Source organism: Rhinopithecus roxellana, chromosome 4, assembly GCF_007565055.1.
Source record: "Rhinopithecus roxellana isolate Shanxi Qingling chromosome 4, ASM756505v1, whole genome shotgun sequence".
Classification (NCBI taxonomy): Eukaryota; Metazoa; Chordata; class Mammalia; order Primates; family Cercopithecidae; genus Rhinopithecus; species Rhinopithecus roxellana.
The window spans coordinates 37,175,820-37,195,047 of NC_044552.1; the positions used below are offsets into that span (position 1 = coordinate 37,175,820).

Below are 19,228 nucleotides of genomic sequence, written 5' to 3' on the forward strand. Positions count from 1 at the left end.
GTAATAAAAGAAAACTAATTTTAAAAGGAACTCCAAAGTGATTCTCCTTTTTAGACCCATTCCTGGGTCTAAAGGAGGAAGCCCGACAGTGAATGCCAATGGAAATCTGGCAGGTTCTTGAATGACAGCAGGATCCACTAAGCCAACAGAGCTAGATGACGACATCTCCTTGCGGCCCCTGCCAACTTGAGGGTGGTCTGGTCTCAGAGGCTTTGTGGGCCAGCAATGGTGATGGGTCTAGGGACACTCTTATCCCTGAGGGGACTGCCTCTGTGCCCACTCCTAGGGGTGGTCTCCAGGTCTGTGCTGGTAGGAGAGGGCCATGGGAGGAGAGGACACCCCTACCAGCCTTGCCCATGGCTCCCTCCTGTCCTCTCCAGGGTGGTCAATGTGACGCCGGTGCCCGGGGACCTGCTCCGGGAGAACACCGAGGATGTGCTACAGGGAGAGCACCTGAGTGACCAGGAGAATGCACCCCCAATTCTGCCCGGGAGGCCCTCTGAGGGGCTGGGCCCCAGTCCCCACCTTGTCCCCCACCCTGGGGGTCCTGAGGCTGAAGTCTGGGAGGAGACAGATGTCAACCGGAACAAACTCCGGATCAACATTGGCAAAGTAACTGCAGCCAGGGCGAAGGGCATGGGTGGCCTTTTCTCTTACCCCGATTCCCAGCCTTGGGTCCCTGCCCTGTTCCTCCTGAGCACCCTGTCCCCAACCATCTGCCTGCTTGTCCTGCCTCTGTTTCCCGGTCCCTTCCCGCCCTAGCCTCCCTGCGTCTCCCATCATCATCATCCTCTGTCTCCTTTACCCTGAGGAGACCATTCGCCCACAGCTGCCTCATCAACCCCAGCTCTTGACACTCCCCTCTCCTGCAGAGCCCCTGTGTGGAGGAGGAACAGAGCCGAGGCATGGGGGTCCCCAGCTCCCCAGTGCGTGCAGCCCCAGACTCCCCCACAACCCCAGTCCGTTCTCTGCGCTACCGGAGGGTGAACAGCCCTGAGTCAGAGAGGCTGTCCACGGCGGACGGGCGAGTGGAGCTACCTGAGAGGAGGTGGGTCTGGGACCAGGGGCATGGTTGGGGCCCAAGGCCCCCTCCACCTTCACATGGCTGGTCTGGAGGAAAAGTCAGATGTGCGGCGGAGGTGGGCAGACCCTGGGAAGTGCTGAGAGGGTTATGCGTGGGCCTGGGGTCAGACTCAGTTGGGGCCAGAGACAGGGCCTGGGAAAGCCAGTAGGGGATCCAGAGAGGTCCCAGCTCATGCCAGGAAAGGGAATTGGGGGAGTACAGGCTGCAGGAGGGACAGGCTGGGTGCCTGGGCCCAGGAAGGGTGAGGGGTGAGTTGGTTGGTAGGTGTGTGTGCTTCCAGAACCTCTTCTAGAGACTAATTATAGATGCTTCAAGTGCAGCCGAGGTAGACTGTCTTCAGCTTTGGGGGAGAGGGCCTGGGAATTGCTGGAAGAGAGGGCAGGGCAAGTTTAGGGGGTTAGGGCTGAGGGATCTGAAGTCACAGAGGGGAGGGGACCAGCGGGAACCTAGTTGGGGAAAAGGAGCGTTTAGAAGCTAGGTGAGCCTTTGGGAGGGGAAGGTGGGAGGGTGGGAGAGTGATCTGTTGACCCCAGATGGTGGGTGGACAACACGGGCCAGGGCCCGGTCCCCACCTGCGCTGGTGGTGGGTGGGACAACATCAGGTGGGGAGGCCGCTGAGAGATGTTTCCACCTTCCCCTGGCCTCTGAGTGGGACTTCACTCCGCAGTAGGACTGGGGCCTTCTCTGCACCAGAAAAGGGGTCTCTTCCAAAGACCCGGTCCTGGGGATAAGAGGGGTATCCTTTCTGGCATCCACTCCATGTATCTCCTTGTGAGCAAACTCAGTCCTTACACACTCACACAGGTTGGCTTACCTGGGACTGAAGACCACCCTTTTCGTCTGTGGTAGCCTGGAGTCCCTCTCCCTGGAGACAGAGAAACAAGGAAAGGCAGTTTGGGAAGGGATGTAAATGGAGAAGAGAGGTGGGAAATACCTTGAATGAGACAGTCCTGAAGGGCTGCCTGCTTTTAGGGAACAAGAAGCAAATTGGTTTGGCTCACAGTGAACCCCAATTGCAGGGGTGGTAGGGAAAGTTGAGGGCTGAACAGGATATCATAGACAGCAGAGGGTCTGGATGGGCTCTGGGGCTCTGGGGCTCTGGGGCTCTGGGGCACTTGGGAGCAGGAGACAGTACAAAGCAGTTGGGATTCGGATTTCCCACCCCACTGCCTCCTGTCTCCAACCCTCCGTCTGAGCTCCCACTACGCACACACATACAAATACACGCGCGTGCACGCGCGCGCGCGCACACACACACACACACACACACAAGCACCACTAGCCCTGAGCCCTCTTTGGCACCCTTTCTCCCCTTTATGTCCATCAAAACAAACTGTGCCTCAGAAAGGAAATGATATCAGCCATTTACATGAGAGCATGAATATAAGACCCTAGGTGGCCTCTCTCAGGGATGTTTTATTTAAGTCTTTATTAACAAGTCAATAAAAATATTGTGCACAGTCAGATTGGGCAGGTCCCATGTAGGCTGGGGCAGGAGTATTTTGAGAAAGCCCCACAGGCAGTTCTGATCTGCACCCCTGCCTCTGCAGCTGAAGAGCCATTGAACCATAGGCTCGATGCTGGGGGAGAATGAAAGTCAGCCCCCTGCCCACAGCCTGAACATGAGGCAGTGGCACAAACCCAAGATAGGTTAGGCCTCCGTGGTGGTTCTCAGTGGGGTACCCTGGCATTTGGGAGAGGGCAATTCTTCCTTGTGTAGCATCCCCCCCCCACACTATTGTACAACCAGAAATATCCTCCTCTTGGGGCTGGCATGGCCCCAAGTTGAGAAGCTCTGAAAGTAATGTGAGATTCACAGCACAGTTCAAGATAATGAGGCCGGACACAGTGGCTCACGCCTGTAATCCCAGCACTTTGGGAGGCCGAGGCAGGTGGATCACCTGAGGTCAGGAGTTTGAGACCAGCCTGGCCAACATGGTGAAAGCCCGTCTCTACTAAAAATACAAAAATTAGCAGGGTGTGGTGGTGGGCTCCTGTAAGCCCAGCTACTCAGGAGGCTGAGGCAGGAGAATAGCTTGAACCTGGGAGGTGGAGGTTACAGTGAGCCGAGGTCACTCTACTGTACTCCAGTCTGGGTGACAGAGATTCCGTCTCAAAAAAAAAAAAAAAAAAAAAAAAGATAACGACAGAAGAGATGTCCCAAGACAGGATCAATGCCCTTGGGGTCAAGTTAGATGGGACCCAGGCCCTGCCCGGCAGGGCTCACAGTCTCTTGGGGAGACAGATTGTGAACAGACATGAGGTTCACCCTGTGATGAGAGAGATACAAAGCACTAATCCTTGCAGGATGGGAAAGGCAGGCTACCTGCCCAAGGCAACAGCCAACCTGTATCAGACAGCAAAGGGTAGAAGGACAGGCTGTGTGTGGGGAGAGGTCCTGTGGGGAGAGGCCACGTTCGGGGTGGGCCGTAAGGGTGGAATCTAAGATGGAGCTGGCGAGGGAAATGGGGAGACAGCCATAGTCAGGCTGTGAGAGGCCTTGAGTATAAACCAAGGAGTGTGGACTTTGTTGTTGGGGCTGGGGAGTCACTGGAGTTTGTTGAGCTGGGACTAACAAGGCCATCTTGGGAGTGATGAAACCAGCCAGGCAGGCCTGGAGGATGGTGGCAGAAGAGGCTGGAAAGCCCTCTGTAAACTCAAGGGCCAGTTGGGTGTGTTTGCCTGGAAGCAGCAGGAAGTAACCACTGGTTGTGAGCACTGGAGAGGCAAGAACAAAGCTTGCCTGAGGAAGATTAGCTTCCCTAGGGTGGCCCAGGAGAGAACATTCCTTGCACAGAAACCCGAGTTTATTTTCTGCTTGTTTGTATTCCTGGAGCACGGTAAGCATTCAAAAACATTTGTTGAATGAATGAATGAATGAATGAATGAATGAACTAACAAAAGAACTAACAAAGCCTTGATAGGAAGTGAGGTTGGAGGGTGACAACCTAGAGGTAACTGGCCTGGCCCAGGGTGGGAGGGGTACTGCGGTCAGGTTTCGGGAGTCACACCCCACCCTGCCACTGGCATGGGGTCCTTGGGGGTCCAGTGGGGCTGGGCATTGAGCCCCATGAGGGGTGGCTTTGCAGGTCACGGATGGATCTGCCTGGCTCGCCCTCGCGCCAGGCCTGCTCCTCTCAGCCAGCCCAGATGCTGTCAGTGGACACAGGCCACCCTGACCGGCAGGCCAGCGGCCGCATGGACGTGTCAGCCTCTGTGGAACAGGAGGCCCTAAGCAATGCCTTCCGCTCGGTGCCACTGGCTGAGGAGGAGGACTTCGACAGCAAAGAGTGGGTCATCATTGACAAGGAGACGGAGCTCAAGGACTTCCCTCCGGGGGCTGAGCCCAGCACGTCGGGCACCACGGACGAGGAGCCGGAGGAGCTGCGGCCACTGCCCGAGGAGGGCGAAGAGCGGCGGCGGCTGGGGGCAGAGCCCACCGTCCGGCCCCGGGGATGCAGCATGCAGGTGCTGGCCGAGGAGGACCTGCAGCATTTGCCACCCCAGCCCCTGCCACCCCAGCTGAGCCAGGCTGATGGCCGTTCCGAGACGTCACAGCCCCCCACGCCTGGCAGCCCTTCCCACTCACCCCTGCACTCGGGACCCCGCCCTCGACGGAGAGAGTCGGACCCCACAGGCCCGCAGAGGCAGGTAAGGTTGGGCTTGTACCCCACTCCCCATCTCCAGATGCCCAGAGTCCTGGTGTGTAGGCCTGGGGTGCTCCACATGTGCTGGCACTACTGACCAGTAACCCAGTCACAGGGCCGTGATGGAGGTAGACAGGCTTAAGGGTCTGAAACCATGTTTGGGGGCAGGCAAGGCTCCCCAGAAGAAGTGCCCTCTCAGTTCTGAGTTGAGTCTGGCACTATGAGCAACTAAGCCAAGTGACAAGGCGGGAGAAAGTCCTCGCAGGCCACGGGTACAGTGTTTTGCACAGGCCGGGAGGGGGCGATCTGAGAGCACTGAGCTGATGGCACACTGCAGCAGCCAAGGCTGCGAGGTCAGCCCTGGGCCCCGCCACAGACGGCCTTCAGGGCTACGCTAAGGGGGGGGGGGGTGCTTGATGCTGCAGGTTTGGTGAGCCACTGAAGGCTTTTTAAAAGGAGTGCAACATGATTACATTGGTACTGTTGAATGATCCTTGGGCTGCTGTGTGGAAAATGGATTGAAATGGCATGAAACGAGATGCAGGCAGGCCATGTGGCAGACAGTGGCAAGCGAGTGCCCGGTGGCTTGGGCTGGGGTGGGGCTGTGGATGCGGGGCAAGGTGGATAGTGCTAAGGGTGTTGGGGATAGGCCAAGAGGGCTGTGATGGAGCGGGGCCAGGGCGCCTCGTGTCTCGGCTGATACGCTGAGTGGTTTTGAAGGGAGTGAGAATTTGGATTTAAATACAATGAATTGATCAGTGCAGTGACTCACGCCTGTAATCCCAGCACTTTGGGAGGCCGAGGTGGGTGGGTCACGAGGTCAGGAGATTGAGACCATCCTGGCTAACATGGTGAAACCCCGTCTCTACTAAAACTACAAAAAATTAGCTGGGTGTGGTAGCGGGCGCCTGTAGTCCCAGCTACTCGGGAGGCTGAGGCAGGAGAATGGCGTGAACCCGGGAGGCAGAGCTTGCAGTGAGCCGATATCGTGCCACTGGCCACTGCACTCCAGCCTGGGCGACAGAGTGAGACTCCATCTCACAAACAAAAAACAACAAAAAAAGAAAAACAGTAAAATAAAATAAAATAAAAAATACAATGACCTCATGGAATCTAAGGGATGTCCATGTGTAGGTACCTGAGGCTCAGGAGAGGGATTGCAGCTGGAAATACAGATTTCGGGGTTTGGGAAACCATGGGAATGGGTGATGTTACCCAAGAGGACTGTACAGGGTGTGGAACCCAAAAGTGAGGGTGGAAGCTGAGAGGTGCTCACATCTAGGGGGAATGAGAGGAGAAGGAGCTCTGCACGATGAGTGAGAGGGGAGGTCGGAGCATGGGAGGAACATGGGGGAGAAGGTCCCCGAAATCAGGGCAGGAGATGTCTGGAGGGCAGCGGGGAGGAGTGGAAGGGGTTTCCATGATCAGGGCAGGTTTCATGGAGGAGGTGAGCTCTGAGAGCCAGGTGGATGGCCATGGGGAGAAGTGGAGCCAAGGCAAGAGAGACTATAGTTGAGCACAGGGACAGGTGTGTTGGGTGCCCTGGAAGGGCCCAGTCTGGCTGCAATGGCACCTCCTTGTGTGGGAGAACTGAGGAACAAGGCTGAAAGGGCAGGGAGGGGCCAGATGATGGCCAAATTGCAAAATGTCTCATGCTATTTGGGTTTTCTTCTTCTGACCAGGACAGGGTGTCAGAATAGGCAGAGAGCCACTGGCCTGGCCAGGCTTCGCTGTGTGAGACAGAGGCTGATCTCTGACCTGGGAAATGGAGGAAAACTCTAGCACTGTGTGCCAAATGGGGTCCATGAACCTGCAAAGGGGCTGGAGAGAGTCATGGAGGGGATGCTGGAAGGGGCTCAGGGGCTGCGCCGCGTTCCACATAGTGGTCCCACGTTGGGGGCGTACACTCTAGGTGGCTCTGGGAGGTGCCCAGGTGTTGGGCCAGGGGCCAGTTCTACCACTTGCTCAGATCGGGAGGCCTTGCTTGGGACCACGTGGGTGCCCTGGGAAAAGCAGCTGTGGGCAGGATTGCATTCAGACCCCATCCTATCTAGAAGTCCCTTCTAGAAGAGAGGACCTCCAAGCTGTGGTCCTGGGGAATATGCATCCCGGCCTTGCCTGGACACTGGAAACTGGGGGCTCAAAAAGTGGGGCCCGTGAGTCCTCACCCAGAGAGGCCCTAGCTGGCCTGAGTTGGAGGCACAGCCCTGGCAGACCTGGCAGTCACGTGGGCTGGCACCACTGTGTTGTAACTAGCCATTGATCCCACCACACCCAGCACCAGTCAGCAGGAGAGGGAGCAAAATGTGTTTGGGGTCCTTGCTCCACTCCCATTCATTCGTCCACACTCACTGAGCATTTACTGTGTGCCATGTACCACAGGCATCAGAGGCGACTTGCACAATAGGTTGTACCTGCAGAAAGTGCAGAGTCTAGGGAGGGTGACAGACAGTGTCAAGAGAGAGAGCCCAGAATTAAAGTCAGGAGACCGAGGTCTGGACCTGGCTCTGCCGTTCCCTTCCCAGTGACTGAGGGCCAATCAGTGTCTCTTTCTGGGTCTCCAGGTGAGGGAGCTGAGGTTCTTCTGAGGTTCATCTCTAAAGTTTTTCTTACCTGCAGATTCCTACGTGTGTCCTGGGACTCATCCTCACTTTGGGGAATTCTGGCCAAGAGGGTGGGGAGAGAGAGATTTGATGGGATGGTGGGAACAGGCCGATTCTATAATCAGTCAGTCTTGGGCTTGGGTCCTGCTTGTGACAGGGACAGGCACTACCTGTGTCAGCAAGAGATGAGCTGTGTGTATCTTTGGGCGTGAGGTGTTTGTGGATCTCAAGTTCCCCACAGTGTACAGAATCGAGGTTGGTTAGCATTCTGTCCCTGCGCATGTGCGTTTGTGTCAGTGGAGCTCGAGCTGTGCACTGGTGGATGGATGTGTCCATACGTATGTGCCTGCAGGTGGGTGCACACGTTACTGCATTTGTGTAGAATATGCAGCAGGTCTGCAAGTGTGTACAGAACCACAGATGCCTAGAATGTCAAACCATTTCTATTGATGATAACAATTGGAGTAATAATTCTAATAATAACAACAATAGTTAGCACTGTCCTAAGCACTTTCATGTTTATATGTATATTCCTCACAACAACACTATGAATAGGGAATCTTGATTTTAAAAGTAAGAAAACTAAGACTCATAGAAGCAAAGTTTTTAGCCCAGCTGGTGAGCACCAGCTGGTAAGTGTTAGCACCGGAACTTGAACCCAGGCAGCTTGTTCCGAGATCTAAGCTCTGAGCCATTCCGTCTGAGGTGTGTGAAGTTTTTTTTTTTTTTTTTTGAAACGGAGTTTCGCTCTTGTTGCCCAGGCTGGAGTGCAATGGCGTGATCTCGGCTCACCACAACCTCCGCCTCCCAAGTTCAAGCAATTCTCCTGCCTCAGCCTCCTGAGTAGCTGGGATTACAGGCATGCACCACCACCACGCCCGGCTAATTTTGTATTTTTAGTAGAGACGGAGTTTCTCCATGTTGAGGCTGGTCTCAAACTCCTGACCTGAGGTGATCCACCTGCCTCGGCCTCCCAAAGTGCTGGGATTACAGGCATGAGCCATTGCGCCTGGCCTGAGGTCTGTGAGTTTAACAGAAAACATACAGGCTAGAGAGAGCAGATGGTTTGTGCAGGATCAGAGAGAGCCTGGAGCGTGTGTGTATGTGTGTGTGTGTGTGTGTGTGTGTGTGTGTTGTGTGCATACCCACTGTCTGGGCCACGTCAGCAGGTGTGCCTGTGGGCATGTCAGTGTGCGGGGCAGCCTCTGTGTGTGTCTCTGGATGAACATATGGGGTATAACATGTTTTGCCAAGTACTTCAGGACAGCGGAGTGAAGCAGAGATCTTCCTTTATCAAGGGTAGAGGAGCAGGGAGAAATGGACCGGCCTATTTTTTTCTTCTGTCTTTGGGCTGGCCTGAAGGAAGTGGTGAGCCCAGCCTGGGCCTATGGCAGGACCTCCCAAATCTGGCTGCATCCTAGAATCACAGTTGTTGGGACTCTTCACCCACAGGCGGAGATTATGTGGCTTAGGGCAGGCAAGAAATCTCTGATGGGGGCCGGGCGCGGTGGCTCAAGCCTGTAATGCCAGCACTTTGGGAGGCCGAGACGGGCGGATCACGAGGTCAGGAGATCGAGACCATCCTGGCTAATACGGTGAAACCCCGTCTCTACTTAAAAATACAAAAAACTAGCCGGGCGACGAGGCGGGCGCCTGTAGTCCCAGCTACTAGGGAGGCTGAGGCAGGAGAATGGCGTAAACCCGGGAGGCGGAGCTTGCAGTGAGCTGAGATCTGGCCACTGCACTCCAGCCTGGATGGCAGAGCAAGACTCTGTCTCAAAAAACAAACAAACAAACAAAAAAAGAAATCTCTGATGAATTCCCTCTTCCCCGCCACCTTTTTGGAGGAGCCCTCTCTAGACCTAGCTCAATTTTCTCAGTGCCTGATGTGTGAACTTCCTCATAACACCAATCATTTAAACTATGAGCACCTACAACTCTGTCACCTGCACATGTGGGGAACGGGGAGGGAAACTGTGAAAGCAGGCACAATTGGGGCTATTTAAAAGTATCTATTGTTCTTTGGTGATTGTGTGTGTGTGTGTGTGTGTGTGTGTGTGTTTCCACACACCTGGCTTTCTTCTCAAGGAAATTTAAGGTGCAAATTAGGAGTGGCGGGAAAAGCCAGGGCAAGGGTGATGCAGGCTAGCAAGTGTGTGATTTGGGGGAGGGCTGTTTGCCTGCCTTTATCTTTTGTCTCTGGCTGGTAGCACAGCAGGTCAGCAAGCCCTGAGTACACAGACACTGCCCGGCAGGCACCAAAGCATTTCCCTGCCACGTGCAGGACAGTGTGCTAGGGTCTGGGGGACAAAGATGAATAAAGCTGCCCAATCCTGCCCTTTTTGGAGCTCAAGGTCATAAGCGGTAGGGTGGAGATGCAAAGGTCTAGAAAGATGTTTACAATCCAGGTCCATCAGGGAGGTAACAGAGCACTCTTATCTGCTAGAAGCTGGGAGCTTGCAGGGGAGGGAGCTGGAGTGGTCTCACACAGGTGGTATTTCAACTGGTGTGAAGACAAGCAGGTGGCCACAAGTGGTGCCCAGTCTGAAGGGCAAGAGCACTCTGGGATTCAATGCCATCCTATGAAAATCTGCCTGGCAGCTTAGCAAACTCTGGCTGGAATGTTAAGCCACCCACATGTGCTGTGAGAGGGTGTTTTGGGCAACAGTGGTGCCACTGTTCCTTGGTCTCTCTGGGTGGGCCTTCGACCCCTAAACTTTAGTGCAGATGGGACTAGCTCAGAAGGATCCTAGACTTGGCCAAAAAGAAGATGAAAGGGAAAGCAAGGTGGGAGCAAAGCCAGTCGTATTAGAATGTTCTCCCTCTTCCCTACTCTGCTAGAGGCTCCATGCCAAGTCCCTTGTGCCCCCACTTGACAGCAGCAAGGGATGCTGGAGCTGAGTGTCCCAGGCCCCCTCCTTCCTGGAGGAGCTGGCCCAGTCAGTCCTTGTTGCCGCTGTAAAAGCTATTTCAACGGGCCTCAGTCTCAGGAAGAGAGAGGGTCAGGCTGGGAGAGGTCTGGTATATCTGGGACACATCCACTTCACTCGGAGGGCATGGGGACACAGGGCAGGATTCTTCCTGAAGGAGATGAGGCAGCAGCTCTGCCCAGCCTCGGACACAGGCTGCCTGGTGGCTCAGCCTTTGAGGGGGCAGGGGAAAAGCCACTTTCAAGAAAATACTTCAGTTTGCCCCTCCTCCTACGAGTCCATCCCTTCCCTCATTTGGAAGAGTGATTTAAAATTAGATACTAAAATGGCTCCGTGAAGGGTGCAGCATTTACTCTATGGCGGGTGCTGTTCCAAGTGCTGCATCTTATAACATTGAATCCTCACGACCACCCTTTGAGTTGAGCACAATTATGACCCCCATTTTACAGAGGAGGAAGCTGAGGCTCAGAGAGGTGCAGTAACTTGCTCAGATTTTAAGTGTTGGAGTTGGGATTCAAACAGAGTAATTGGGCTCTAGAGTCCCACCTTATGCCGCATTGTCACCCAGATCCCAACACTTCCCTGTGATGGGACGGGGGTACCAAGGCGGAGGGAGTACAGGGAACGTTTCTGAGACCTAATGAGTAGCACGGAATCCAGCTGGGGAGACAGGCAGCAAGCACACAGCTGTCAACACATGGCAAGGAACTCTCTCAGAGCACAGAGCCACCTTCCCAAGAGAAAGGGTTCCCCAGTCCAGAACAACCCTGAGCTAGGTAGTACTAAGCCGGGAAGGCTTCTCGGAAGAGGTGAGTGACCATGGTCTCCTTGCAGAGACCATAGTGTGATAAGTTCCAGAGAGGAGGAGGAGGGGGAAGGGCGTTGGAGGCCAGAGCCTAGATTCTGACCTTGGGGCAGGTGGTTTGCACCCTCCTCTACCCTGCCTGACCCGGCCCACTTGCCCGGGACGCCGGCGCCGCAGGGGCTGTGAGCGGTGGGTGGCCCCGGAGACGGAGCTGTCGAGTCTGTGCCTGACACCTCTTTTCCCTCCACTCTCTTGGTCTCTTTCAGTTGGAGGAGGACAGACTCTCGGGGCACTCCCTCCCGCGGTACAGCCCCCTGCGACGACTGGCGTCCTCCGTGTTCTCCTCCTCCACGCTGGAGACGGAGCATTACCCTCACCCCGGCGGCGGCGGCTCCTCGGGCTCCTCCGGTTCCCTCATTCAGCGCAGCCGCTCGGCCGAGAGCAGCCCTGTGCGGGCGCCCCACCGGCGCCACGCGCCCCTCGCTGCTGGCAACCACAGACTCATGCCCTCGGTGCTCCGCATCTCGCGGTCCCAGCTGCAGCAGGTGTGGGCCCGGTTCACCCACAAGACCTAGGCTGGGCCCCCCCCCTCCTGGAGGGGGCAGGTGGGGGGGGTGGGGAGCAGGCAGAGACCATGGTTCCTTCCCAGGACGCAATAATCACACACTCACACCCCATCCCACCCCATCATGCAATACAGCCCCCCTAGAACGTTGGCCCAAGGTACTGTAATACTCCCACCCCAAGCAGAGTCTTCGTTCCACCCCCCCATCAGCTCCCTTTGTAGGTGCCAGCCAAATGGTGCAGGGAGGGGTGGGGCTGGTGGTACAGTTTCCAGGACAGGGCAGGGGCACTCAGCTGGAGCCACTGGTGGGTCCGGAGTCCAGTGGAAAGTAAGGTATCAGGGAGATGAGGCCTGCAGGGCCAGAGACACTCTGGCATAGGCTTTGTTCTGTTTAATTTGTGATCTCTTGGCATGGCTGGGTCTGATCCACCCCGAGGGGCTGGCAGGAGACCAAGACCCTCCTTGCGTGGTGTGTGTGTGTGTGTGTGTGTGGCCCTGTGTATGGGATGGAGACCAGGGCAGCCAGGTTTGGAATGTGGTGGGGAGTGTTTCAATGCTCAGCGATGGGGGGAGGCAGCCCTGTGACCTAGCGAGACTTTCCCAGGCCACTGTCATTGAGGACAGAGTTCCTTCCTCACACATCTTACCCCAGGAAGGCTCAGTCCATGGTAGGCTGCCCCTCCCCGAAGACACCTGTGGCATCACTCCCTGGTAGGATTGGATGTCTGTCCTCGGCTCCTTAGGAACTGAGGATGGATGAGAGGGACCTGGGATCCACCTCTCAAAGCAGGCTATAACTGAGCAGCGAGGAGACCCAGCTTAGAAGCAGTGGCAGCAAAGGTGGTTGTTAAGGATGAGGTGAGAAACCATGTATGTGCTTGTCAGCAAAACCAGTGTCTCAGGACAAATCCCAGGTGGGAGCAGCCCCACCTCTGCCCTTCTCAGAGGGTGACTCCTTCCTGTAGGTGCTCAGTGAGCCCCCAAGGGTGGTAGTGAAGACACAACAGAAGAGAGGCAGGTTGGATAGGGATCTGGACACTTGGGAGTGGGGAAGTGTCAGGATGTCAGCTTGCTCATGCCTCTTCTGCCCATTTCTCAGCCCCCAGCCGTCATTGCAGGGAGCCCAAGGTTCCCTTTATTCATCCTGCCCATGTCAGCCAGCACCTTTGCTTCCCTGGTGAATGGGGTGGTAGCGAAGTGGGTGCCAGAAAGGGCAGTGCCTGTATGGGGAGGGGAGGAGGCCCGAAGATTTGCAAAATGTTTATTTCAGTGAGACTGTGTGTCTGTATGTTTGCTTGTGTGCATGCACGTACACATGTGCATAACAGTGTGCTTATGAATGAGCGTTTGTGCATGTGGAAGGGCTGCCATGGATGAATGCTCAGGCTGTGCACTGTGTAATTCCAGGAAGTGCCATTTATGCAGAGCTCAATGTGACTGGCATGTGCCCAAGTTGCACAGTGCTGTATGAGTGTGTGTATGCATGTGTGTGTTAGGGAACCAGAAAGATGTCTATGCAGTCATTGGTGGTTTCCTATGTACCTACTCTCATCCCAGCTTCACTCTTCTACCCCTCTCTCCCCATAACTTCTGCTTGGCCCATCAATTCCCCAGATGTCTCTGGTTAGAGTAGAGACCTCAGGGCCCTGGCCCCAGCCAGGGGGTGCTGTAAGTGTGGTGGGCAGTGCCCTGGAGCCAAACTGTCCACACAGAGGACCACCATTGTGGTATGACTCATCCACACCATCCACATAAGCCACTCCATAGCCACACACTCCTTTCCCCAAAATCTTTCTTTGTAAGTCATTTTATTTATTTGTTTGTTTGTTTGTTTATTTTTGAGGCTGTCTGGGCCAAGAGCACCTTCTCCATCTGGCAACAAAAGCCAGATTTGGGTTCTAATACTTGTGCCCCACCCCCACCCCTATCTTAACTGCTCACTTTTGAATCTCCCCAAACCCAAGCCTCTGTTGCCCTCCAGGCTGTTTTGGATGGCTTTGCACCCTGCTCAGGCAGTAGGCAGGAGAGGGTCAAGGTAGACCCTTTGAGAAGGGACAGAAAACAAAAAGCACAAAGGTGCGGGGGTGAGGCTGAACAGTGGCCCCACTCCCCTCCTGCTGGCACTGCCTCCCCCAGCCCCATCCTCTTGCCCTCCTCCCATCCACCCCAGGTAGTGGCAGGAGGTGAAGTGAAGGGAGCCTGCCCGCCATCTGCTCCGTAAGTCAGTAGCAATGTGGGCAGGGACCCCCACCCCCCCAATCTGGGGTTGGATGAAACCAAGCACTCTGTGATCCAGCATTCCCTTCTAGAGAGTTCCACTACCCAACCCTGAGCACTGCTCCATCTCAGTGACCCTGAGGTACTCTAAGATCCCAAAGTGCCTTGTGATATATCAAAGATGATGGCACTGGCTTCAGCCTCGTTTTAGCATTACGTACGTATTACTGTTTCCAACACCTTTGGAAGTGGGAGATCCTGCAGCATTGAGAAGGTGGCTGAGTTTTCAAATAGACACCCCCCACCTCAGAACTGACACCTGTGGGAGAGGGTGTGTCCTTTAAAGCAAGGCCATGGTTCAAAGCATGTTGTCCTTTAGGGGGACATCTTTTTGTATATCCTCCATGGTGGAGGGGAGAGTGTTTTGTAAGCCATAAAGCTCTGAGCTAACAGGTGATCTTAATAATATTATTATCTTTTCTGGGTGGCTCTGACTCTTGGAAATTGTTAAGGTCATCTAAGCCACTTGTGTTGGATCAAGTTCACGTGAAGCACAGCAGAGTTTCACATGGTTTGGGTCGAGTTGCCAGTCTCCGGTTCCCAGGCTAGGTGGGGATGCTGTGAGCCTGCAATATTGTCACTCTTGTTTTCTGAAGCATTTCCCAAGAGGAGGCCAGAATGTTTCAAGATTGATACCCTGCTTGGGGAAAGTGCGTAGCCTCCTCGGGGTCAGCTTTGAAAAGAGACAGCTGTCTTTGTTGTATTTTGAAAGTGGTGTTTTCGCACTTGATAGTCTCACTCTGCATTTAGTGGTGGCTTACAATTATTTGTGATTTTATTTAACAGCCACTGGCACACAGTGCTTATTATGTGCCAGGCAGTGATCTAAGCACTTTACAACATTAACTCATTTAAACCTCATAATAGCTTATGAGGTAGATTCCAGTATTATCTGCATTTAACAAATTAATCAGAATATTTTATTTACCAGAACATATAAAAAACCCACCCATGCCGAATAATTGGAGGTCATGTTTGACAGGAGTTTGTGAAACGTCTTGGTCTGTGTGTACTGGTTGATTGATTGTCCTTTGCGGTGGGCTCCCTGCTCAGTCTATAGAGAAGAGGGGAGTTGTCAGCAAGCCATATTTTCCTTCCTTTCCCATTCCCACCTTGCCATGGGGTGGCATCCAGATGGGAGTCACTCCAGAGTACTGGGGTTGGTTGAAATGGCTGAACCCTGTCTCTCCAGAGACCTCCAACCCCTCAATCCCACATGGCCCCAAGCAGCCCACAGCAGCTCTGGGAATCAGGTGGGCAGAGGAAGAGTTAGTGTGAGAAAGCAGGGGCTCCAAAACCTGACCTCAGTGGGACTGGCGAGGTCCCAGGGGTCAGGCTGACAGATGGGAAGACACTGGCATCTGTGGGCACCGAATGGGTGTCACCAACTCACACATCAACAAGAGCCAAACAGTGTCAGGGAAGTGGCAGGTTCAGGGACTGTGGTAAACAGGGGAACTCCCACACCCCTACCGTCCTCTGCTCAACCAATTGTTGCCACTATCTTCTAATTTTTATTTGAAATCTCCCAATTTTTAATTGTTGGCATCTAATTTTAAAAAGAAAAATCACTGTATGAACCAAGCCAAAATGGTTTACAGGCAGAGGTGACCTAAACTCATTTTGCAACCACTGTGAGCCTGAGGACTTCCCGCACCACCCTCTGTCCAGGGCTGCAGCACTCAAAGGTGACAGCGTTCTTATCCAGGAACTTGAACCTGGCCAGTGGGGATGTGTGGTGTGTGCTGTGTGTATGCATGTGGTGTGCATAAGTGCCTGAATGAGTGCGGGGGCCAGTGGACCTTTTTGTGGTGAGTGGGGGCCTCCTGGTGGGACTAGTATTTTCTCCATGGGAGAGGGACCCTGGGTCTGTGACAAATGCGCTAGTAAATTTTCGATAACTTAATATACATCCCCCACACACTCAAGGCAGCTTGGGTCACAGCAATAACCACTGAACACTCTCATCCCAACCGCTAACATCCTGAACCCAATGATGTCCCTTTGCATTTCCAGTTTTGGGGAAAACAGACACAGCCCTCCCTGCCCAGTGGGTAGGGGATGGTGGCACCTCTGAGCCATGCTGGTCCCAGGACCCCTGGACTCGGACTTGCTCTCTCTTCTGCCCTGCCTAGTTCCCTTTTTCTGGGGAGGGGTGGTGCTGTCTTGCTCAGGCAGTGGTGGGGGGAGCCTTGGGCCCCTGGGTAGGCAGAAGGAGCTGTGTAAATGTATATATATGGAGTGGGCAGTGGAGGGGACCATACTTGGGGAGGGTGTGGCTCTGACCGGAGGTGGGGGTAACTCCAGTTGTGTGTGGCGAGCTTGGAAAATGCTGTATCCTCTGCTGTCCTTGGGTTGATGTGGTACTTGGGGATGGAAGTGTAGATCTCTCAGGAGGGCCTGAGACCCATCCCACCCTATCCCAAACTCCACTTAGACCTGGGACACATTCAACTCAAGGGTCAGGAACCAGCCCACCCTCCATACAGTCAGCCCCTGAAAATGTCAAGCATCCTTCTCCCTAAGGGAGAGGCTCCAGGTCTGAGGGCCACACCCCTCCGATAGCCCTCTGGTTCCCCACACGCCATCCAGTGGGCGTCACGGCCTAGGAGGCCCCGAGCCTGAGTGCCCGCTTCCTCCAAATGAGGGGTGGGGAAGGGGTGGAGAGGAGAGGGAAATGGAGCCCACAGAACTCCTTCCTAGAACCTTTCTAGACTCTCCTCCACTCGGCTCCACCTTTAGTCCCACCACGCACCCTCCCTCCCTGCACAGGCTATGGGGGTGCGGGCAGTGGGGTCCACATGGCCAATCATTAACCGGCCCTCACACACTCACACTCACACACTCTCCCTCCGTAGCTGCGCACACTTCGCCCACTCTCCGGACCCTGCACTAGCAGCCCTGGCCCGGAGCGCACGAGGACTGCGCAGCCGGACCCCCGCAGATCCCCAAACCAGGGCCCTAGTCCACCCGCCCGCCCCCGCGGCCAGCGCCACGAATGTACGGCCCGCCCCACACAGCGCCCCGCACCCCCCGCCGGACTTCGGCCCCGCCGCGCTCCCGCCCCGCCCTGCCGCCGAGGCTTCCCCTGGGTTCGCGCCCCCCACCGCCCCCGCCGCCCCCGCCGCCCCCGCCTTCGCGCCCGTTTTCGTTTGCTTTTCCGTGCTGCTGGCTGGCGGCCGCTGGGTCCCTGGCCCCGGGGCGTGGGCGGGCTGGAGTGGGGCTCCCCTCAGTACTGCCAGGCGGATGGGGGCGGGGGGAGGCGTTCAGCTAGGTCTCCAGGCTCGGAGGGCCCCGTCGCCCTACCCCCCTGACTCCCGTTACCTCATAGCCCGTCAAGTTGCCCCCTACCCCTGCCCCAATAATTGGCCTTGCAATTGGATGCCAAAGAGCCCAGAGTTAAGGGGGAGCAGAGCTTTGAGCCCAGGTCTCTCAGAGCAACCCAACAACCCCCTTTTTGCCCACGCCCCAGTCCGCGTCCCCTGCCCCATCCCACCACTGAGGGCCCTGGGGGCCCCCAAACATGCCCCCCCATTTCCAGCTCTTCCCACACCCCCACCCCCGAAAATAAAACTCAGGGACCAACATCTGCTTCCTTTGCACTTGCTCCGTCGACCCCGCCCCCCGCTCGGAGGGGCTTCCGTGGGGGAGGGAACGGGGCTCCGGGCCCTCAGAGTTCTCAGTGTCTAGCGAGGAGAGGGGCTGGCCCCTGCCCCCCGATAATTGGGACTGGTGGGAGAGAGAAACTCAGCACCGGGGCCCGGCGGAGCCCCTTCCTGCGTCCGGAGACGCTTTCTAATTGCGAGGGTGGGGGCGGAGTAGGGGAGGGATAGGAAGAGGATTAGCGAGAGGACCCTCGCGGAGGTCCTGAGTCCCAGTCGGTTTATTCCTGAGCCTTCCCCTCCCATCGTAAGTCCTTCCCTCGACCCTCCCTTTTGTACTGCAATAATACTGTATTATACGCTTGCACTATTCCCCGACCCTGGCCAGTGGAAGCATGCACGAAAAACTCAAAACCACACACTCACACACACACACACACGCACACGAAGATGGGACGCTTTTTTTCTTCCTCTCTCCGGGGTGCGTCCCCCTTAGTGTACATAGCGGCGTCGGGGGGTGGCCCCAGGCCCGGGTAGAAAAGCATGCACTGAGACCCCCGCCCCTAGACTGCGAGTACTGTACAAATCCAACACTTGAAACCGACACGCACACGCGCGGCGCCGCCACGGGGGTGGGACACGGACACGCACCCACGCGCACACGGCCGCGCACGGGCGGGGAGGGGGCGCCCCGCCGTCACGCGTCGCTGTGCGAGGGATCTTGTGCCTTTTTAAGTCCCTGTATGTTAATGCAGACAATCCGGAGAGCTTGTGTACTACCAAATCCTGATTAAAGACGCCTTCCAGGAACCTGCGCCTCCGCCTGCTTTCTTTCACCCTCCCACTTCTTTTCCCAACTCTCAGTGTAGACCCTGGCTCTGAGGTCGCCCGGCTGGGCAGAGGGCAGGGGCTAGTCTGTTGCTGACTCTGGGACTGAGGGGTGCGCAAGTTCCAAGTCAGTGGATGAGCTTCGTCCACACCTTAGCCAGGCAGCTGGGTGAGGAGGGCACTCCAGAGGTTTGGGCCTAGTTGGACTTGAGTCACCCTCGCCCTGCTGGCAGTCTCCTTTCACTGAACAGGTCGGGAGGGAAGGGGTGAGTGGACTCTGGTCTCTGGGGCTCAACTCCAAATTGCCAACTTCTGAGTGGGGATAGCGGGTGTGTAGAAGTAGGAGGCTGGACCCACCAGGCCCAGGGATCAGTTCTCTATGGGATCAGGATTTTGAGACCAAGCGTCTGGTGGGACTAGAAAGCTAGGATGCCAGAGGCCTGTGAGGGGACACTGCACTGAGGAGCCTCCCCTGGCCCTCTGCTACGATAGGCGATCTGAGAAATACGGGAGATGCAGCCCTGGCCTTGGGGGTGCCAGGGTGGGGGTGGTCCGCCAAGGAGGGACACTGGAGCATGGACTGTGAGAGCCTGGGGTTGGGGGTGCAGGGATGGAATGTGGGTTGAAGGAGAACTCAGTCAGCGGGAGGGCTGGGCCACTAAGACGGAAATAATGGCAGACTTCTGAGACTGGAGAGAGAGGGGAAAGGTGAGGAGGACAATGTAAAAGAGGAAGGCCGCCATGCCTCCACCCCACCCCCGCACACTGACAAACAGGAAGGCAAAGGGGCAAGCTCCAGCTGCATTCCCAAAGCCCCGGGGCATTTAGAAGACGACACCCACCCCCCACCCCGTAAACTGTCAGCTCCTTGCCCTGGGGCAGGCAAG

General features: G+C 55.8%; 1 protein-coding gene across 1 annotated transcript in view; it reads left to right on the forward strand.

Moving 5' to 3' along the window:
- Positions 1-19,228, forward strand: part of TTBK1 (tau tubulin kinase 1) — a 45,788-nt gene that overhangs the window by 15,491 nt on the left and 11,069 nt on the right. The window contains exons 11-13 of the mRNA XM_010369715.2: positions 381-612; positions 873-1,048; positions 4,174-4,735. Coding sequence (XP_010368017.1) covers positions 381-612; positions 873-1,048; positions 4,174-4,735 — 970 coding nt within the window. The remainder of the gene's footprint in view (positions 1-380; positions 613-872; positions 1,049-4,173; positions 4,736-19,228) is intronic.